The 18,484-nt window shown below is 48.8% G+C and overlaps 1 protein-coding gene across 2 annotated transcripts; it reads right to left on the reverse strand.

Annotated features, from left to right (window-relative positions):
* Nucleotides 1-1,455: 1,455 nt before the first annotated feature.
* On the reverse strand, nt 1,456-18,220 carry CRAT (carnitine O-acetyltransferase). 2 transcript variants are annotated; one of them, XM_051636922.1, is made up of 14 exons: nt 18,120-18,220; nt 14,492-14,755; nt 13,916-14,034; nt 11,694-11,747; nt 10,600-10,765; nt 9,861-10,035; nt 9,206-9,384; nt 8,102-8,202; nt 7,547-7,666; nt 6,931-7,053; nt 6,479-6,614; nt 5,940-6,002; nt 5,289-5,426; nt 1,456-4,719 (listed from the first exon to the last, which is right to left on the reverse strand). In XM_051636922.1, the coding sequence occupies exons 1-14, from the start codon at nt 18,144-18,146 to the stop codon at nt 4,504-4,506; spliced, it is 1,881 nt and encodes a 626-aa protein (XP_051492882.1). In that variant the 5' UTR covers nt 18,147-18,220; the 3' UTR covers nt 1,456-4,503. The 2 variants fall into 2 exon arrangements, with proteins under 2 accessions (XP_051492882.1, XP_051492881.1); XM_051636921.1 differs by lacking the exon at nt 18,120-18,220 and adding an exon at nt 16,065-16,570.
* Nucleotides 18,221-18,484: the final 264 nt, after the last annotated feature.

The following is an 18,484-nucleotide window of genomic DNA, read 5'->3' on the forward strand; positions in this document are numbered from 1 at the left end:
GTGTAACTACAGAGAAGTATTTATTCAAAGCACAACTGACTTGAACTTCCACAGATGAAGGACAGCTTCTGAACTGGCTCTAAGGTCATCGGGGTGCCTTCGATGCAGTCATGTGAGCAGAGGTAAAATGACTGTCACATCTCAGTCTTGCTGCCTGTTTTACTATCTCCACTTTAATCAGACTCCTGCATTAGAAAGCTCCTCGAAGTGAGATGTGTTTCTGTTCATCTTGATTGTTTTTTTTAATTATGATTTTTTTTTTTTAAGTTTTCATCTGTGCCTGTTGCCATAGGAGTTTGTGTGTTCATATGGAGTTGGAGCTGCTGTAGAAACTGTTGGACAACCAGAGTTAACTGTAGGAAGCAGTGTCTGATATAGATCAGGAATGAATGCTGCCTACCTTTCTGTGTTTGAGTAGCTATGGGGAGTAAACTAACTGTTTTCAGTTGTTACAGCAAATGTCTATGTTTTTTTAAGAACTGTTTAGTATTTGCATATCATGAGCAATCCTGTTAACATCTGAAGGACCTGAGCACTGGATCTGCTTGGAAGATGCATCAGAATAAAGAGGCATCTTGCAGCTTTCACAAGGACATTTGATCTTGGAACAAGTCTATTAAAATGAGGCAGGACATCAGATAGGCCCCATGATGTGGTGGTACCAGATGTTTTGGTTTAAAAGCTGGTACTAAGCATTAATTTCTTGCAAGCCTATTTAATTTCTTTATATTTCTTCTAAGTTAACTTACAAAGCCAGAGGGGAGATGACAACTGTCTTCCTCAAGGAGAAGGCTCAAAGAGGGGCTTGGTTCAAGAGTTGCTAGCACTTCCCTGGCCTCTCTGAAGCTGTTATGACAGATTGCTGGGAAAACCATGTGTGGAAGCACCTCGTGAAAAGTAGAGCATAGGGAAGAGGTTTAATCTCCTGTGGAGAGCAGTGTAGTGTATGAAGCTGTTTCACCTCATGTTGCCTTTAAACCCAAGCTTCTACAGTAATTATTAGGAGTAAGGGAAAGGAAGAAGAGCTTTTGTAAGACACTGTAATAAACTCTCCTCTGTTCTCTGTGAGTTGTTTGTAACCTGCATCTTCTGCCTACTTTTGCTGTACCCTTCCAGAGATCTGCAATACTTGATATAGTAGAAATTCCTTAGTGATACCATGGATTTTTCTTAACTAAATGGTGCTGTGCAGGACAAAGATTTGAGCTCTTGCCTTATTATCCTACACTTACATGAAGTGTCCTGCCACCAGTTGTCTGAAATGGAATGTTTTCTTTGGATTATGTGGCTTTGCAAAGCAGATGCTTTCTATTCCTCCCCTGTACTCAAGGGGGCTGGATGGAGATACCAAGACAATAAAAGGAAGGTGACAGAATGCTGTGGTTCCCTGTTCTTGCTGTCCTCCCAGAAAGGTAGTTATGTAACTCCTGCAGTGCCTGAGGAGACTTTTAAGCCTTTTTTTGTAGCACTTACTTGTTTATTGCATTTCAGTTGATCCAAAGAACATTTCAGAACTTTGCACGACATGGATTATGCTACTGAAACAGCATTTAACACAGCTAACCAGCAAAGCATGCAACACCACCAGGCTGTGTCATAAATACCACTCATACCCCAAGAGTTATCTGAATACTTCCAGTCTATGCATTTCTTAAATGATTTGCTCCAAATGGGTAGCTTATTTTTCTGGAACTTAAGGTTCTTGTACTTCATGTGCCTTTAAGACAATGGACATCTCTTGATAGAACCATCAGAAACAGGGAGAATAGTAGTCAGTAAGTTGACACCAAAAAAATCAAGGACATCACATTTTAGGACTTGTACAATAAGAAAAGACTTCTTAAAGGAAAAACCTTGTAATGGTTTCAATGTCCTTTCAAGCACTTGAAAAAATCAGCTTTGTTCATTTGAATTTCAGCTCTGCATGTCATTAAGGATGCATTAAGTGGTTTATAAATCTTGTACCTTGTTCAGTGTGATAGTCTTGCTTCTTGCAGCTCTGCTCTGCTGAAGCCAGTGGGATATCCAGATTTAGATCCAGAATAGATCAATCCCATCATCTTCTGAGATACAGTCACAGCAGCCTGGACTCCTGCTTAATCTTTAATAGGCACTTTCCTTTTGAGAGCCTTCCCTTTTGATGAGACAGAAGTAGAAAAGGGCCAGTCTCAAACTACTTAAGCGACAATACTGTGACATCAGTGGTTGAAGGCATTGCAAGCAGGGAAAAATAACTCATCCCCTAGCAGGAGAGGTTGATTCAGTACAGTGGGAGGATTACTTTGGCAAAAAGAATATTTTTTCAACATAAAAGGCTCCATAAACCCAGATGTTATTCCAGCAAGGTTTGGTCTTTTATGTAGTATTTATACAGTCACTTAACACTGTGATAATACTGAGTGTCCTCTTGCATTTTTCAGTCTAATTCATACAGAGGAGTCAATAGAGCAGGGACTTGTGCTCACAGGTTTGTAGTGCTCCTATTGGTGTTTTTTTTAGGCAATCTCACTCCATTCAGGATTCTCCTAAAAGATCAACTAAATCCATGTAGATGATGTGAAAGTGGTGGCAGTTCATACAATCACTGGCTGTGCAGGTGAGTTTCAGTTAAGTTTTCCTTTTTAAGGTTTATTTAGGTGTATAGAAGCTTTGAAATAACATCCTTTTAGGAAAAAAAAATGCAGTAGTGTTGGCTTGTGTCTTTCAAGAAGCAAATCAGAGATATTTTTTTTTTCTTTAAATAAATTTAGTGCAAATTTCTTCATAAATGTTCATCAAGGCACTTTGATCATGACTGTTCTGTGATCAGAAAAGCAGCAATTATGATGAAATACTTCCCTGTTATAAAACAGGCCATCAGACTCCTAAAGCTTCCTGTTTATGGTGGTGTCCCAGCAGGCACAGCTTGGAGGGTGTGCAATTGAAATACTAAATTCCTGTTGCAGAAATGGTACTAGAATTCTTCCTTACCACACAGTTTTACTAAATAAAAGTATAGTCAGGACCTTGGATTCTGGCAGGTTCACTGGAATTCCTGCTTTACAAAAGTTCCTATGCTACAATTGTATGTTAATGTTTATAGATCATCTTTCACTGTCTCAGATTTGTCAACTGAACATGACAAGACTGTCAGGAGATCATTCTCTCACAGAGTAGAGCTGGCACAAGTTTGAGTAACGTGGCAGTAAGGAAAAAAAACCTCCCAGGAGTGGCAGAAAACCTCCTGCTGCTGCTGCAGGAGCAACAGCTGCCACAGTGGACAATCATGCCCTCATGTCCTTGGCTTTCTTCCTGCTTTTCAAGATTTTCAGCCTTGTTAAAGCAGAGTGATGACAACAGAGAGGGATTCTGCAGCTGTTTTTCCTTTAGCTCTAACAGATCTGAACTCTGTGGGCCAGAAATGCAAGTATGTTCTGCAGTTCCAGAAAGATTTGTCCACAACTTGGGCATAAGACATTATGCACAAATACGTTGTTTCTGGAAGCAGGGAGTAAAACCCCATGGGGTTAAGGTGTGCCCTGAAGGAGACCAGGCATGTGGCCTTCTTGCTGGTAAAACAGGTTGTCAGCATCTGTTTCTTTTCTTCAATTCCAAAGAAAGGTACAAGGAAACAAGTGTCCTGTGAAATGCATGGGCAATCCCTTCTCACCTCTGCAAGTGTTAAGGTACATAAAGCAAAGCCAGCAAAACCTGTGTGAGGGAGAAGATTTGGGGAAGCATTGTAGGGAAAAAGCTTTATGCTGAGCCTGAAGATCCATGGCCAGCACTACAACAGCAAGCTTAACAGAAAGCCCAGAACAACAACAACAACAACAACAAAAAACCCCACCTTAGTTTGTAGCAAATGATACTATGTTGTTAATAGGGTCAGTGCAATGGAAAGGAGATCCCAGCATCCCAAAATGAGGGAACATTCCCACGTAATGGTTGGAATGGCTGGGATAAGCAATGCAGTGCACTCAGGAGGCTGGATCTGCTCTGACTCAAGAACCTCTTTCTCCCGTTGCCAAAGTTCAATGGTGATGTTTTGCCAGAGCAGCAACAGTCTTCAGTCAAGTCTGAAAGATGCTGCATTCTTCAGGAGACTAAACCAGCAAGAAGATTTAGAGTAGTTGCATCCTAGAATAAACATTCCCTGCTTTTCCTTGAGAAGAACTGCCTTCCTCACCAAGTGGATTTAAATACTGGTAAGGACTGTGCTTCCTGTATTCCTTTAGAATAAGCTCCAGAAAAATCCTATTTCAGTCCTCTCAGGACAGGAAGGTGCACTTGATGGGAGAGGACCAGCCAGTTCTATTTTGGCTCAAGACAATGTGTCATCTCACCAGAGTCTGATACCTGCAGATGATCATTCTGTTCCCTCTTGCTGGAAACCAATGGTAGATGCCTTCCTAGGTTCCAGTCAGGGGAAGCTGCCCCCTCAATCATTTTCTGAGGAACTGAGGAACTTCAGTGCATGAGGAATAGCCCCTTTAGTCAGGAGTTTTGCATCAAGTTTGCCTCTCACAGCTTGGATTTGGGAGTGGACTCCAGCAAGGTCCTCAGGTCCAGCAGTGCTTTCTCAAGATAATGCGCCATGCGGGCTGCGTTGGTGTCGGCGCAGCTGTTGAATGCTGAAATTGCAAAGTTGATGTGTTCATCCATGGGGTTGTAACAGATTCCATAGCCATCTGGAACCACGGGACCAAAACACATCACACAGTCTGTCTTTGCTGGGACCTGTGGAGACAATGTGATTAAAACCTTCCAGCCAGTCAGAGAGAAATGTACACATCGGATACTAACGAGGCTGTCAACAGCAGAAGAAACTGCCACCTCCTGAAGATGCTCTAGAAGAAGGCCTTTTTGGTCAGATCCAACCTACCACCACATGCATGCTGGATTCTGCCATGTAGCAGCAATGTGATTTGCCATGCATTTGCAAAGGAGCACTGCTCCCCAAGATAAGCTTGTGGTAAGTCACAAGCAGAGCTGTATCGGTAAGAATCACATCACAGCAGATGAAGGTAAAGCAATTCTACCAGCAACTTCAATTGATACCACTTGCATTTAGACACCAAACACTCCTGGTGAACTTGCCCTTGGTTATGCTGGTGTTTTATAGAGTTGAGAAGGGAGAGTAGTAAGGTAGAGTAAGATCAGATCTGCAGCCTTACGGGATTGATAATGGCCTTAAAAAAATCTGTCCCCAAGTGAAGATTAGTTTCTAACAGAAGGGAAGGAAGGAGAAACGTGGAGAAGAATGAGAAGAAACAGAGCATTTCCATCTTTGCTCAGACAACTCCTACCTGACTGGTTGAGAGGTTGAAGTGCATTGCCACAGCATAGGCTGTGTCCATGAAGAGTTCAGGCATGCTCACTAGGTCCTCAATAGCCTGAAGCTTCAAGCCCAAGAGATGACGGTCTATTGCATTGCCCTTTATTGCCTGCAGGGAAGGAAGATGAAATGAAAGCCTGTCTAGCAGGGAAGGGGGCAAAACTATCCATTTCTGTTGGGTAAAACAAAAATACTTCTAAAAATCTCCCAAATGCTTAAATTCAGCAGGAAGCTAGATCTCACCTGTAGGACCAATACTCAGCCTTGTTTGTGAGGATTGAAATTAAACACACTAGTGAAACCAACCTGCCTACAGGCTCCCTCTGGTCTAAGGGGTCTCTGTGCAATCTTGGCATTTATCAGCAACAATGACAGTGAGAACTGAAGCTGTTTTCATATTTGATTCTTTCCTTTAGGTTGGTCACAAGGGACACAAACCACCAGCTAGAGAGAAATCAGTCTGTGGCCAAAAGCACTGTCAGACCTGAGTTAGCTCTGTGTAGCAGCACTAATGGCCACCTTGCTGTGCCAGCAGAGGAAGCTCTAATTCAAGTCTTATCTTTCACCAGAACCTTCATTTACTCTGTAAAACCCCAACTCTGGCTGCATAGAGGATACTCACCATATCAGTGTATTCCCTGTGGGCCTGGGTAGCTCTCCTCAGCAAGTCTGCTTTCTCCTGGTCCTGAGAACACACAGATATATCTGTCAGTTTTTCTTCAGAATGGAAACACTCATTTTGGCTGTTCCTTTAGGATGGAGGGCATGTCTGCTTTGTGTGTCCATTCTAGACTAATTTTTGGATTTACTAGATTTAATTTTTGAATAACTTTGTTCAGCTGCATTAATGTCATTCTGAATGGAGTTCTCCATCCATCAGTAGCAGAACTTAGTCTGAGTAGCTTAAGAGACTATTAGAAGGGACGTGCTTCTTTTTGGTGGGATTAGAAATGTCCCCATGTTGTTTCCCAGGTTTTCAGTACATGTGAAAGCAAAGCCACAGGAAACCCAAGGTGTGCAACTATCTAATCCATGTTTTAGCTCAGCCTCATGTTGTGTTCTGCTCAGCTGAAACCAGCTGCCACGGGGACAGCCAAATCAGCAGCTTTCCTCTCTTTCTGAAGTGGAGGCCTCTTAACTCCCCTGCTTGCAGATCCTCACCGATTTGTCAGGGCTGTCCATGGACTGCACAAACTTCAGGGAGTCCATGGAGGTGGAGCGGATGGTGTCCGTGCGGCCCAGGCGGAACATCCGGAGCGACGCGCTCTCGTACGTGGCGCAGGCGTGGCCGTACATCCTGGGAGGGGGAGAAGGAGGTCAGAGAAGTGAGTTTGCCCTGGGAGACACGGCCTCTTGTGAAGCAGAACTGACAGGAAGGGCAAGACTTGATGTGAGTCCCACCGGCAGCTGATTCTTCCTTAACAAGGCCTGTGCACACAGAGGGGTCAATCCCCTGTTGCTCGGCAGCTGCCACAGGTGAGATGGGTTTAGTGCCAGTGCACAGGGAAAAAGTGGCACTTAAGGAAGCAGGCTTGGCTGTGCCACCTTTATCAACCTCACATATTTAAGCCTGATGGTGAAGAGGCTGAGAAACTACCAACTAGTCTCTTTACCTGTAATATGCCAGCTGCAAGGCCAGCTGGATGAAGGCATCAGGACTTATCTTCTCTGACTTGGGGAAGTTTTTCCCAAATTGATGAAAGACACTGACTTTGACATCCAGGTCTTCAACCATTCTGCAAGGAAAGAGAGAGGAAGTGTTTATTTGTCTGTTCTTTGTTCTTGTAATGTAAAGGCATGGGTTTGCTTTCACAAGGCTCAGAGAGAACAGGCTGTCTGGATCTGACCTGTGCAGGGATAGAGAGCTCCATCACACAGATTCATTTGGACAGCACCACGGACATGAGCTGTTTTTGGCCACTGCTGAAAATGTTCACCTGGTTAGATGGGCTTTTGTGTGTGTGTTTATGCTCCAGTATCTCTAGGTAAATTCAGTAGAGCCTTGCTCTTTCTCAGTAATGGGAGGGATCAGTAATTGCCTTTGACTTTCTTCCTGGCAGTGGATTCAGTGAGCTTTTCAGTGAGGTTCAATGCTCACCTGGGAAGTCACCTGGAAAACTCCCTGGCTGCAGTGGGGGAAGTGTCATTTAAACCACTGGCATGTTCCAAAGAGGGATGTGAGTTACTCCCTCAGTCACTCACCAGACCTCTCCACTGCTTCATACTTACATGTTGAGGTTCTGCTTTGCCTTCTCTATGTCATTCTTGATTTCCGGGGTGATGTTAAAACGCAGCTTTTTGGGCATTGGCAAAGGAATCATGGGTGATCTCACCAGCTCAGGCTTCTTCCTGCACAGAGAAGTTATGTTTAACCAGACCTTTAAGGTGAGGCTCAGCTAAGCACACCAGAGCATGGCTAGAAATTCAGAGGAGATTGTCCCTAACACCTTGTGACAATAGTCACAGGCTGAAAAAATTCTTCACGGTGCCATTACAGTGCTTTTGAAGGTTATGAGTGAAATGTCTTCTGTGCCTTCTACCTCTCCCAGGCAAAACTCCTGTTAACTCTGAACACTGCAATTCCTTGAGAATGGAAGCAGTAGCAAAACTTAGACCAGAGTAGCTTGGCCATTCAGTTCTCATCACCAATACAAGAACTGCAATACCTAATAATAAGCATGCTTCCTCCAGAGCAGATTCCTAGGGGGTGAGCTGTGACATGTTCTTGGGGAGCAAGTGGTTTAAAACCTGTCCCAGTGCTGAGGAAAAGGAGATGGGACTCACGTGTACTCCACAATGTGATCCAGAAGAGCAACGATGGGTGGGCCCTCTGCAGGAGCATGCTCATACACAAGACCACAGGAGCCATCTTCAGCAATGATGAACTATGAGAGAAGCAGGAGAGGACAGTGTTGAAGACAGAATCCAGAGTGTGAAGCAGGAAGTGTCCAGAAGAGACCTTAATTTCTCCCTGCGCTGTCAGAATGGGCAGTGATCCTGTCCTGGCATGCTGGAAAAGTAACCCAAAGGTCTCATGTAGCAGAGCAGCAGAGGAAGCTTCCAGCAGGCTTAGAAGATCTGGCAGTTACAGCTCTGCAAAATGAACTGGGTAAGAGTGTGTCTGAGAGATCTGTTGGTGTGCTCAGTGTCCTGCCAGTGTAGAGTGGGCCAATAGTTTTGCTTTACTTAGATGCACACATAATACAGGCATAATATTACCATCTGCTGGCTTACCCTTACTTTTCAATCAGTTGGAACATCTAAGCTTTATCCCATCAACAAAGCATTCCAAATAGGAACAAAATAGCTGGAAACATGAAGATTTCAGCAGATATGAGGGGAATCTTTTAAAGCACCACTGCTACTATCCACAAGCCAGGATATACCAACTAATGAAGGAGAAGCTTGAATAGCAGCTGCTGTTGGAGGCTCTTGACAAGCCTGACTGGAGAAGAGATCACAGGGATGTGGTGGGATGGCAGCTCACGTTTGAAAAAACAGATCAAAAAGCCATTGGGCAGCTTCTGGCAGCAAGAGGAAAAGTGACCAGCCTGGGGAGATGGAAGGAACAGACCTCCCTGTGCTTGGGCTGCCTCCAAGCAGACGAGGCATTGTTCACTGCAGGCAGAAAATGGATTTACTAGGAACACAAAGAACTGCTGCACTGAGCAGGCGTGGGCAGAGGCAGGGATGAGTGTTTGTGGTGGCTGTGAGGGATCCATGGGATCAGACTGACAGCCACCACACCTTGTCTCCCTGCTTTCTCTGCTCTCTTGAGACAAAGAAAACTTTCCTTCTAAAGGCTTCTGGGATTTCTTGGACCTTTGTAGTCTCTGGAAAACACGTCTCCTCCAGACCCCAACCTGCAGCACGAGCAGCAGTGCTTACCTGAAGGGTTTTGTCGAACCAGCGGTTCCCGCTGTTCCAGCGGCTGCCGCCTCCGTGCAGCATCTGAGCAGCCACCCGGCTCCTGTAGATGTCCTCAGACACCCGGGGCATGGGGGCATCCAGGCAGACTGTGCAAATGCTCTTCTCGATCGTACGCACCGACTCCTTGTTGGTCTTATCTGGGAGAGACAGGGACAGCAAATGAGGGAGCTGAAAAACCTGCATTTTGATTGGAGGGAGATGGACGTTTGAAAGAGCAGGTTTGAAGGACCCGGTGTTGGAGTCCTGCTGTACCTCAATGCCAGTCTGGTCATTTAGGGTTGTATAGTAATTAAGACTGTGGCCAGCTGGGCTGTTAGAGATGTGAGCATCCTTTTTTTTTTTTTTTTTTCCCATGTTTCTTATGTCCCACCCATTTGCAAGGCAAGAAATTCTAGGATTTCAGTTCTTAACGCACCAACCTTCAGACTCCGCCCGTGTGTCTTTTAAAACAGAAATAACAATGTTTTGTAATGAAATCAAGTTGCTTCTTTGAGGTGAAAAGCTCATGTTATCTGCCCAGAACAAGCTTCCAAAGGAAAGCACTGAGCAGAGCAGTGTTGAGGTTGGTGTTTGTGATGTTTGTCAGCGCTTGCATGCCGGGGGCTCTACAGACCTTTCAGAAGGTTGTTGTAGGCTTTTGCCCAGCTGTTTCGGTGGTTGGTGGTGAGGATCCCAATAGGTTCTTTGTTTGTTTGGAGGGATGTGTTCCATATCTTCTCCAGCTGAATGAAGAGCTGGTCAGTGGTGAGGGGACTTCCATCACTGTTGTAAACGTCCAGCTCAAAGAACTGAAGGTGAGAAGAGTGGACAAGGACAGAGACAGAACATGAGAGAAAGCCTTTATTGTCCCTACCCTGAGACAGGGACCAGCCTTTTAGAGAAGGTGAGACTTGACCTAAAAACTCAGCTTGTAAGGAGACCTGTGAAGGATGCTCAAAACTGAGAGACCCAAGTCCAGCTTCCCTTGCAGAGCATAAATACAGTCCAGGTTTTAAGAAACTTGGAAACCTTGGTGAGGGCTAAAACACATGAGGAATTCCTAAGACTCAGCTATGGTGATAGGGTTTGTTTTACAATTTCCACTTGGAATTTCCAATTCCAGACGTGAACTCTGGGCTTTGAGAGACAGGAATTCCAGGGACAAGAAACTGAAGAAGAGAGCATTTTTCTGCCTCTCCTCTGTTGCTCACACAATGACAATCCCAGCTAAGGCCAAAGGGGAGAAAGGGAGCAGGAACGAATCCCTGGTGAGGCAAACCTTGTGAGATTTTCTGTTGTCCTTTTTGGTCCATGGCTAGCTGAGAGGGACACCTACATCTCCACAGACCTGACCAGCTTGGCAGCTGCCATACCTGGAAGTTGTGAACCACTGTGATGTGCCTGGACTGCTTCTTGCCTTGGGCATAGTTGACAATGGAGTCCCGCTTGGGGCCAGGAATGCGGCAGGAGGAGAGGATCTGGTAGTACTGGTTCATGCAGAGGGGCTTCCCACCCATGTACTCCACTGGGAGGGTCTCACTGGAGATGCAGCAAGGTAAGGAGGAAAGGGGAGAGAAAAGAGATGGGTGAGAAGTCCCACAGAGGATGGGAATAGGCTCAGCCACACAGTTTTGGTTGCTCCCTCCAGCAAGATCTAAATGGTGGTGTAAAAAAAAGGGGCTTGTCCTGCCCCACTGCTACCAGCTTTCTTAGGAGGGATGACAAAGTGTCTGTGGGCCAGCCTTTCATTTGGGAATGGGAAAAACACTTGGTGTCTGGACCTGTTGCATAGCATGTATACCATGTTGTCCACAGAGGAGAATCCAGGACACAAGATACTGGGAGATGTATCGTTTCCAGTGAAATGGCAGAAAAAGGGTTTGGGCTGTGATTTTGAGTGGTGAGTGTCTGATGTTCTCTGTGACTTGTGAGCTAGACTGGGAGTCAGTTGATCACCTGAGCAGTCATATTCCAACCACCCTTCTTACAGCTGGCCCTGAGCCTTGTCTGAACGTGGACGTAAAGGTGTGATGTTGGTCAGTGTATTTTTGGAACACAAATAAGGCACGTTCAGGTTTGTTGGTGATCAGAGAATAAGGGGGTGGGGAGGAACAAGATTCTCCAGAGCTCATCCTGTCTAGCTGGCAGGTGAGAAACACCAGAAACCCCAAATGAGAGAAACAAATTCCTGCTGCCTGAGCTGTCATTTGTTGTGTGGGCAGACAGAAGCACATAGCTCTGCAGGGCTGCCTGCTGGACTCACTCCCTCTAAGCATGTAGACGTGCCAATGCAAGTATTAAGGTAAACAAAGAACTTGAAGAAAGGAAAGTAAATGTTGATTACAATATCTCTTTTCAAGAGGTATTTTCTTTTGCCTTTCTATTGGGAAGAGGGGTTTCTTGACTAGGCTCAGCCTTTCTGTGGCAGCAAGGAACACGTGGTAAGTCAGGAGAGTCACTAACTCACTTGTCAATCATGGTCTTGAAATCCAGGATGCCCTCGATCAGCTTGGCAGCAAACCTGGAAAAATATCAAATGTAACAAGCTGTGATTCAAACACAGAACATCTGGGGCTGAGAACCCCAGGTTAAGGAGGGCTAGCAGAGACTCTGCTCCTTTGGAGTCCAGTCTTTCTGCTAAGCCCTGTTGCTCATCTCTGATTAGTTGATACAGCCACTCTGGGGTTGTCATTTGAGACTGCTGGATACTCCTACCAGGTGGCACTTTCTTTTTCTGTGTGTCTTACTGTATAACCAAGGAACTCTGGACAGCTTTCCAGCAAGCAGGGTTCAGTCTGGATGCAAAAATGACCCTCTAACAGCAGCATTTTTTACTGACATGTTGTGATTTTATCACATCCTAATTCTGAGTCTTAGCATTAAAAAAGCATCAAGAAAAGGGGATTTCTGCCCTTCCCTGGCCAGGGGCCACCTCTGAGTTAAAAGCCTGTGTCTCCCTGAGCCTCACCACTGCTGATCTAGTTCCTATCTGATGAATATTCTGCTGCTAATCCAGCTCTGAAGATCATTCCTCTGGCACTGAGGGATCTGAAACAAATGCAGGCATGCTGCATGGGACACTGAGGTGTTGTGTTTACCAGGATCAACATAAACACTGCCAGTGCCAGCTCCCAGCAGGGAAGGAGGCTGTGACAAGCCACATCAAACTGCTTAGCTGGGAGTGACAGGTTGGCCTACTCTGACCTGGGAGCAGCCACCCATGTGTAGGAGGAAGGAGGCAGGAGGTCACTGTGACAAGAGGTTGCAGTCAACTGAGCTTCAAAGGCTTTATAGTCCAAGCATTTGGTATTTGCAGGCAGTGTCATCTAGATTTGCTCAGCCTACCCATCCCTAGTGAAGATCAAAGGGTGAAACTCCAAGAACCTCAGGGCTGGTAATCAAAGTAGTTTTCAATGAAAATCTCCCAGCCTTATTGCAAAACCCAAGGAACTAAAACAGCTGGGAAAGAACAGAGCCCCTGTGCTCCTTTCCAGAGAGCAAACAAACGGCCTGGGAGCTGAGTTAGGGCTTGGAGAGCTGGGCAGAAGTTGGCTGACTTATTTTCAGCCAGCAGTGTTGCCAGATGAAGGGATGGAGAACTCTGCTCTCTTGCCTTCTGCTTTCTGAAGCTTTAGTCTCAAGCCACGCTGTCAAATTTCTTTCTGCAGCCACAAACTATTCAAACAGGCATGGAAATTGTGTTTTAGATGGGAGCCCAGATTTTCATGCAGCTGCTCAGTTCCACTGGCTGGGGCACTGGCACTCCAGATCTTATCTTCTGTTTGGATAACTTCAGAGTTAATAATATGAGTCAGAGTTTCAAAGATGTTTGTCTAGTCTATCCCTGTGAGGTTCACCCTCTGCAGCCCCTGCTCAGGTGTGTGCAGGGGACTGGAAGGCAGGATTTGTTCTCAGCCTCACCACTGCCCTGGCTGGTACTTTTAATCCGCCCCAGCAGTGCTGACTGGTAATTGTGGTGAAGGTAACCCTGCATAAAGGTCAGTGCTAAAGTTCTGCAGCTGGAGTTAAAACACTCATGGTGCTGGTTAAAAATTAAAGGGAGACCACAAGGAAGGGATGATATGGCCAGGCTTAACTACAAGAAGAAACTGGGGGTGGAGAGACACTGGTGACTGTGAAGCTTCCAAAACCATAAATCACAAGTGAAACAACAAATTAGGGGACAGTCCCTGCAAGAACAGACCAACAGTCTCTGCAGCAGGCTCCCCCAGCCCTATAAACTAGTAAAACTCCAGAGGCATTTCTGGTTGGTCTCCCTTATGTGCCTGGGCTACTCTTTATGCCTCTAAGTGCACACACAATTTTAGTGCCTCTTAGTCTTCAGTGTGTCAGATACATCCTCACACCACCTCCATCCAGTGATTGGGCCATCTGGTGATAAAGATCCGTGCTAGAGCAAAGACTAAAAGGTAGATATTTAGTCCCTGTTTTGTACCTGAACCACTGGACTCCTTGTTTTTTCCCCTTGATGAAATATTTAGTCTGGTGCAACCAGGAGCCTGGCAGCCTTTCCTGACCTCTACAGCCCTCTTGCACAGAACAGCTACCAAACTTGGGAACCACACGGTGATTTCACTCTTTCCCAAGCAGCCAAAACACCTTCCTCCCTGGCCAGCAGAGACAGCTCATCCCATCTGAAATGTAGGGGAAGGTAGAAAAGGGCTTTACCTGAGCTGACCTTGTCGATCCAGAAAATCCTGCTTGGGTAAAACCACACCTGGGCTGGAGTGGACCACAACTGGCAGGCGATACTCCAGGTAAGCTGTCTTCAGCCACCAGTCTGAGAGCTGGGGTGGAGAAAGGCAACATGTAGGGTCAGCACCTGCTGCTGTCTGAGCCAAGCCTGGCTGAACGCTCTCAGCATCCTGCCCACAGTTCTGTCTCACACTTTGCAAATCATTATTTGAGTTTTATGCTTGGCATGTGGAAGGGTAGAAGGGGATTTGAGCAAGGCAGTGGGGGATCTTTGTGCAGGGCTCGAGCAGAGGGTTTCCCTCAGCTTCTTGGGGCAGCTGTGTGATGCTAAAGGGTTAGAGGCTGCAGCAGCCACAGGGGGGGTCAGTGACTCCACTTTCTGTCATAAATCTCTCTGCTCACCCAAATCCTGCAAAGAAGCTTGCACAGCTTGGGGGGGCTGATGCCATAAAGACACAGCTACCAGTGGATACAGCCAGGACACTGGGAAGCTGGGCATCAGAGCTGCCCCCTCCCCAGCCCGAGCCTGGGGCCAGAGCCCCGACCTACCCAGTTCTCTGTTTTCTTGGCTCTCCTCTCCAGGCCTTTCTGCAGCCTCTCCCCGACGCCTCCCGGCTTACGGAACTCGGCCACCAGCTCCTGCGTGTGGTTCAGCTCCTCCTGGCTGATGATGGGCTGCAGAGCCAGCAGGTACCGGTCCAGCGTCTGCTGCAGCGGCGGCACCGGCAGGTGGGGCAGTGCCTCCTGATGGAGCTGGAATCTGCCCGGGATCTTCCCTAAAGCCGTCGGCTTCAGCAGGCCCTGGGGCCTGGCCTGCAAAGCACAGAGCACATGTCGACACAAAACTTACCCCCCCCCCCAGACCTGCACGAGGTGGCAGATAACCTGGAGCTGGGAGTCTCCATCCCAGCCTCTCTGAGGGCACAGGGATGTGGGAGCAGAGCACATGAAGTCGGTCTGACTGGTGGAGATGGTGGTAGGACATCCAGGAGAGCTGCAGGGGAGAAACCTGACCTCCCAAGATACTGATTCTCAGCTCATCAGGGGAAACGCTGCCAGGATAATGATACAATTCTCACTCTGGGCACCTTCCAGCTGAGAGTCTCCATGTATCCGACAAAGTCAAACCCTTCCATCCCATGGTGAGTGGGAAGAAAGTAACTTGTGAAAAATATTAATCTTGCGTACTGCCAGAAACTGTTTCATTACCTCTTACAACAGCATAAGGCTAGAAAGTGAAGCAGAACCCCTATGCCAAATCAAATTACCCTTTGGGCTTGGAGGAGGCAGAATTTAGGTAAATTTGGGGCAGGGTTAAACAACTTCTCTGACTGTCCAGGGATCTGTGATGTGCAGGCCCTGGGCCAATGCTCATTTGTGCTGGGGAACCTCCCAGTTCCTGGAAGACCCAGCTACATTAAAAGAACCTCTGTCTGGTTTTACCAGTATGGGACTGGCCAAACTAAAGGAGCCTTTGGAGAGGGAACAGTGAGAGCTGTTCAGGAAACTGTGGGTGATGCCAACAGGCTCTTGGGCTCTGATGGGGTCATGAGGGAGTGAAGGCCCTAAAAAAAAGCACTGCACTATTTCTCTGGGTGGAGAAGTAAGAAGAAGCAAACCCAGCTGCTAACCAGGACATGAACCTGCCAGTTTTCCCCCAAAAGTACAGCAACATCTTTGGTGAACGAGGTTGGACACCCTTTGGCTTGAAGATGTTTAAATAGTACTCCAGAGGTTTTCAGTTCCCTCTGCTCCTTCTCTTCTGTTGGATTTACTGAACCAGACACTCTTCTACAGGACCCTGGACTTTGCATCCTCAGTGCACTGGGAATGCAATGCCAGGGAGCCCTTTGATTGCCACAGCAATCAGAAAAGAGCTGTCCCCCCACCTCCTCCCAGCAGTTCAGCACAGAAGAAGAAAGACAAAAGTTAAATCTGCAAGGTGACAAAGCCTCTACGTGGTGCTGAGCAAATGCTCTGTGCTCTCTGTAGGACCTGGCGATCGAGGACTGGAGAGGAAACGTTAAAAAACAAGAGAAGGGGGAATTACAGAAGCATGAAGGAAAGTGGGGCTGGAGAGAAATGAAGCGTGTTAATCGTGGCAGTGTGGGGCATACTGTACCTTCTCTGCTTGCTTCTGCTTCCTATCCATGGCTGGTAGGACAGAAAAGATGGGAAGCCTCTCCCTCGGCCTGTCTCGGCTTCCTCTTCCCCCTGACAATGTGCTGCCCGGGCAGGGCGTCACCTCGTTAGCAACCTGCCACATGACTGCTCTGATCAGAGGGCTCAAGGTCAGACACAGGCCTGGGAGAGGCCAGGGGTGATCAGACCATCAGCTGCCATGAAGGCAGCTTTCTGGGAAGCCCTCCCAGGGCCACTGACCATCTGCCCTGCCTTGCTGATCCATGCCCTGTGGGCAGAGTCTCTCTCTGATCGATAGCTCTGGGCCTCCAGCCATGGCAGAAGCCAAGGGGCTGGGGATACAATTCCCTCAGGCTTTGTCTGGACCATGAAACTACAGCAGCTGTTGTGAGAGAAGCCTGAACATCACCTGGGTGGGAGAACCCCCAGTTTGTGTCCTGGAAGTAGGTGACACTGTGAGAGCTGGGATGAGCTGCAGGGAGCAACTCTGCAATAGGGAAAGGTGGCCAGAGGGGGCTGAATGGGGACAGGTCTCCAGCAGGAACTGGACAGTGACCCAGGAGCACTGTAGGTGATGTAGGATTAGTTGGAGATGGAGCAGATTCAGTTGGGGCTGAAGGTGGTATCTCACTGCCCTCGTGCCCCATGCACGTGTGGTCATTATTGGAAGCAGGGACTTCTGGGGTGTCAGCCCTTGAAAACAAAATAAAATGGGTATCTCCAAAGCAGCAACAACAGAACTTTGCAGTCACAAGGCATCTCACCCTCTCCTTTGTGTCTGTCTAATGGTTTGAGGAGCAGACAAACATGGTCTTCCCCATAGCCAACATCAAGTATGATGATTCCAAACAAACAGTTCCAGATGTTCCCTGAGGTAACTGAAAATCCCAAACCAAATTAACTGAAAACACTGCATGTCAAAACATGGACTCCATCTGTATCTTTCCTCTTGTATGTCCTCTGCTTATTTGGTTTGAGGTCAAACTCAGTATTTTGTGGGAGGAGGAGCAGCTGGCAGCAAAGAGAGCAAACAAACCATCCACCTTTCCCCAGGAGCACCAGGGAAAAGGAACACCAGCAGCTTGTGCAGGGATGGCCAGCCTGTGGGCTGGCATTGTTCCTGAGCCACGTTCCAACACAGCAGATGACCTTTTCCAAAGCCTGCAAAGCTGGTGGGAGATCCACCTGCAGCCTCGGGCTGAGGGGCAGAAGGAATGTCAGAGCAGTGTCGGGTTCCCAGCACAGCCACAACACGCAGTGTCAGGTGTCAGAGGTTTGTCTTTTATTTTTAAATTAAAAGCTGGAGACACCCTGAAGCCCCGAGTCAACCAGCCCTGCCTGGCCCCTCAGGAACCGTCCCTGGGAATGAACCCACGATGTAGCTGCTGTTATCCTGCTCTGCCTCCTCCTCCCCTGGCACCCTCAGTTCTGCGATACCCCCGCTAAGAGCAGGCCCGGCTGCCGGCTCCGTGCAGCGTCCCCTGCTTGCAGGGAACAGCTCGTTGGAAAGCCCGGGCCCGCAGAACAGGGTCCCTCGCCCCTGGGCAGCCTCGGCCAGCGCCCCTGCTGCTGTCACCCGTCCGGGCAGCCCTGCCGGCTGCCACCGCGCACGTCAAGAAACCCAAGGGTGAACTCCCAGCCGCTGGAACGAGCTCCCGCGTCCCCGCCGGGGTTGCCGAGCCCGTCCCACCCCTCCTCACGGCCGGGCCCAGGAGCAGCACACCCGCCTGCAGCGCCCGGACCCGCCGGGGAGCCCGGGGCTCGTGTCTCTCCTCCGGGTCCAGGGAGCGGGGGCAGAGCCCGGCAGCGGCACCAGGGGACGGGGCCCGGGTGGGCCCTGCCCCCCGCCCCGCCACACGCCTCCGGGACAGGCCCCGCGGCAGGCCCGGCCCGTAACGCCCCCCTGGCCCTGCTCGCTACGAACGGCCCGTGCCCGTTGTCAAGGCCCGGGCGCCGCGTGCCACCCGCCCGCTACCGGGGACGCACCCGGGGCCGCCCGGTTCGCCCCCATCTCACGCCCCGGCTGAGCACTCACCACGGCCCTGGCCAGGAAGGCCAGCATGGCTCCGGCTCCGGCTCCGGCTCCGGCTCCGGCTCCGCCACCGCCCGGGGCCGCGGGCCCCGCCGCAAGGACACGGGCCCGCCAGGGGGCGGGGCCGCCGCGCCGCCATCTTGAGGAAGGGCAAGGGCCCGCCGGGCGGGGATGGCGGCGGCGGCGCCGCGGCCGGTGCCGGGATGCGGCTCCCCCCGCCTGCTGCCTTCACCGTCAGGCGGTGAGAAGCGTCTTCCTGCCCTCCGGGCCGCGCCTGCTTCTCTGCTCCGCGCACACTCGCGGCGCCGCAGCGCCCCGCACAAACATGGCCGCCCCGCCGTCCCGCGCCGGCAGGGCCACGACGGTGG

The sequence above is a fragment of the Apus apus genome, chromosome 19 (assembly GCF_020740795.1).
Source record: "Apus apus isolate bApuApu2 chromosome 19, bApuApu2.pri.cur, whole genome shotgun sequence".
Classification (NCBI taxonomy): Eukaryota; Metazoa; Chordata; class Aves; order Apodiformes; family Apodidae; genus Apus; species Apus apus.

Coding starts and splice junctions, on each gene's coding strand:
- CRAT (XM_051636921.1), bottom strand. CDS start 16,208: ATGTGGCAGGTTGCTAACGAGGTGACGCCCTGCCCGGGCAGCACATTG. Junction 5,427..5,939: donor ACAGGGAATACACTGATATG/GTGAGTATCCTC, acceptor CCTTCCCTGCAG/GCAATAAAGGGCAATGCAAT. Junction 4,720..5,288: donor TCAACCTCTCAACCAGTCAG/GTAGGAGTTGTC, acceptor TTGTCTCCACAG/GTCCCAGCAAAGACAGACTG.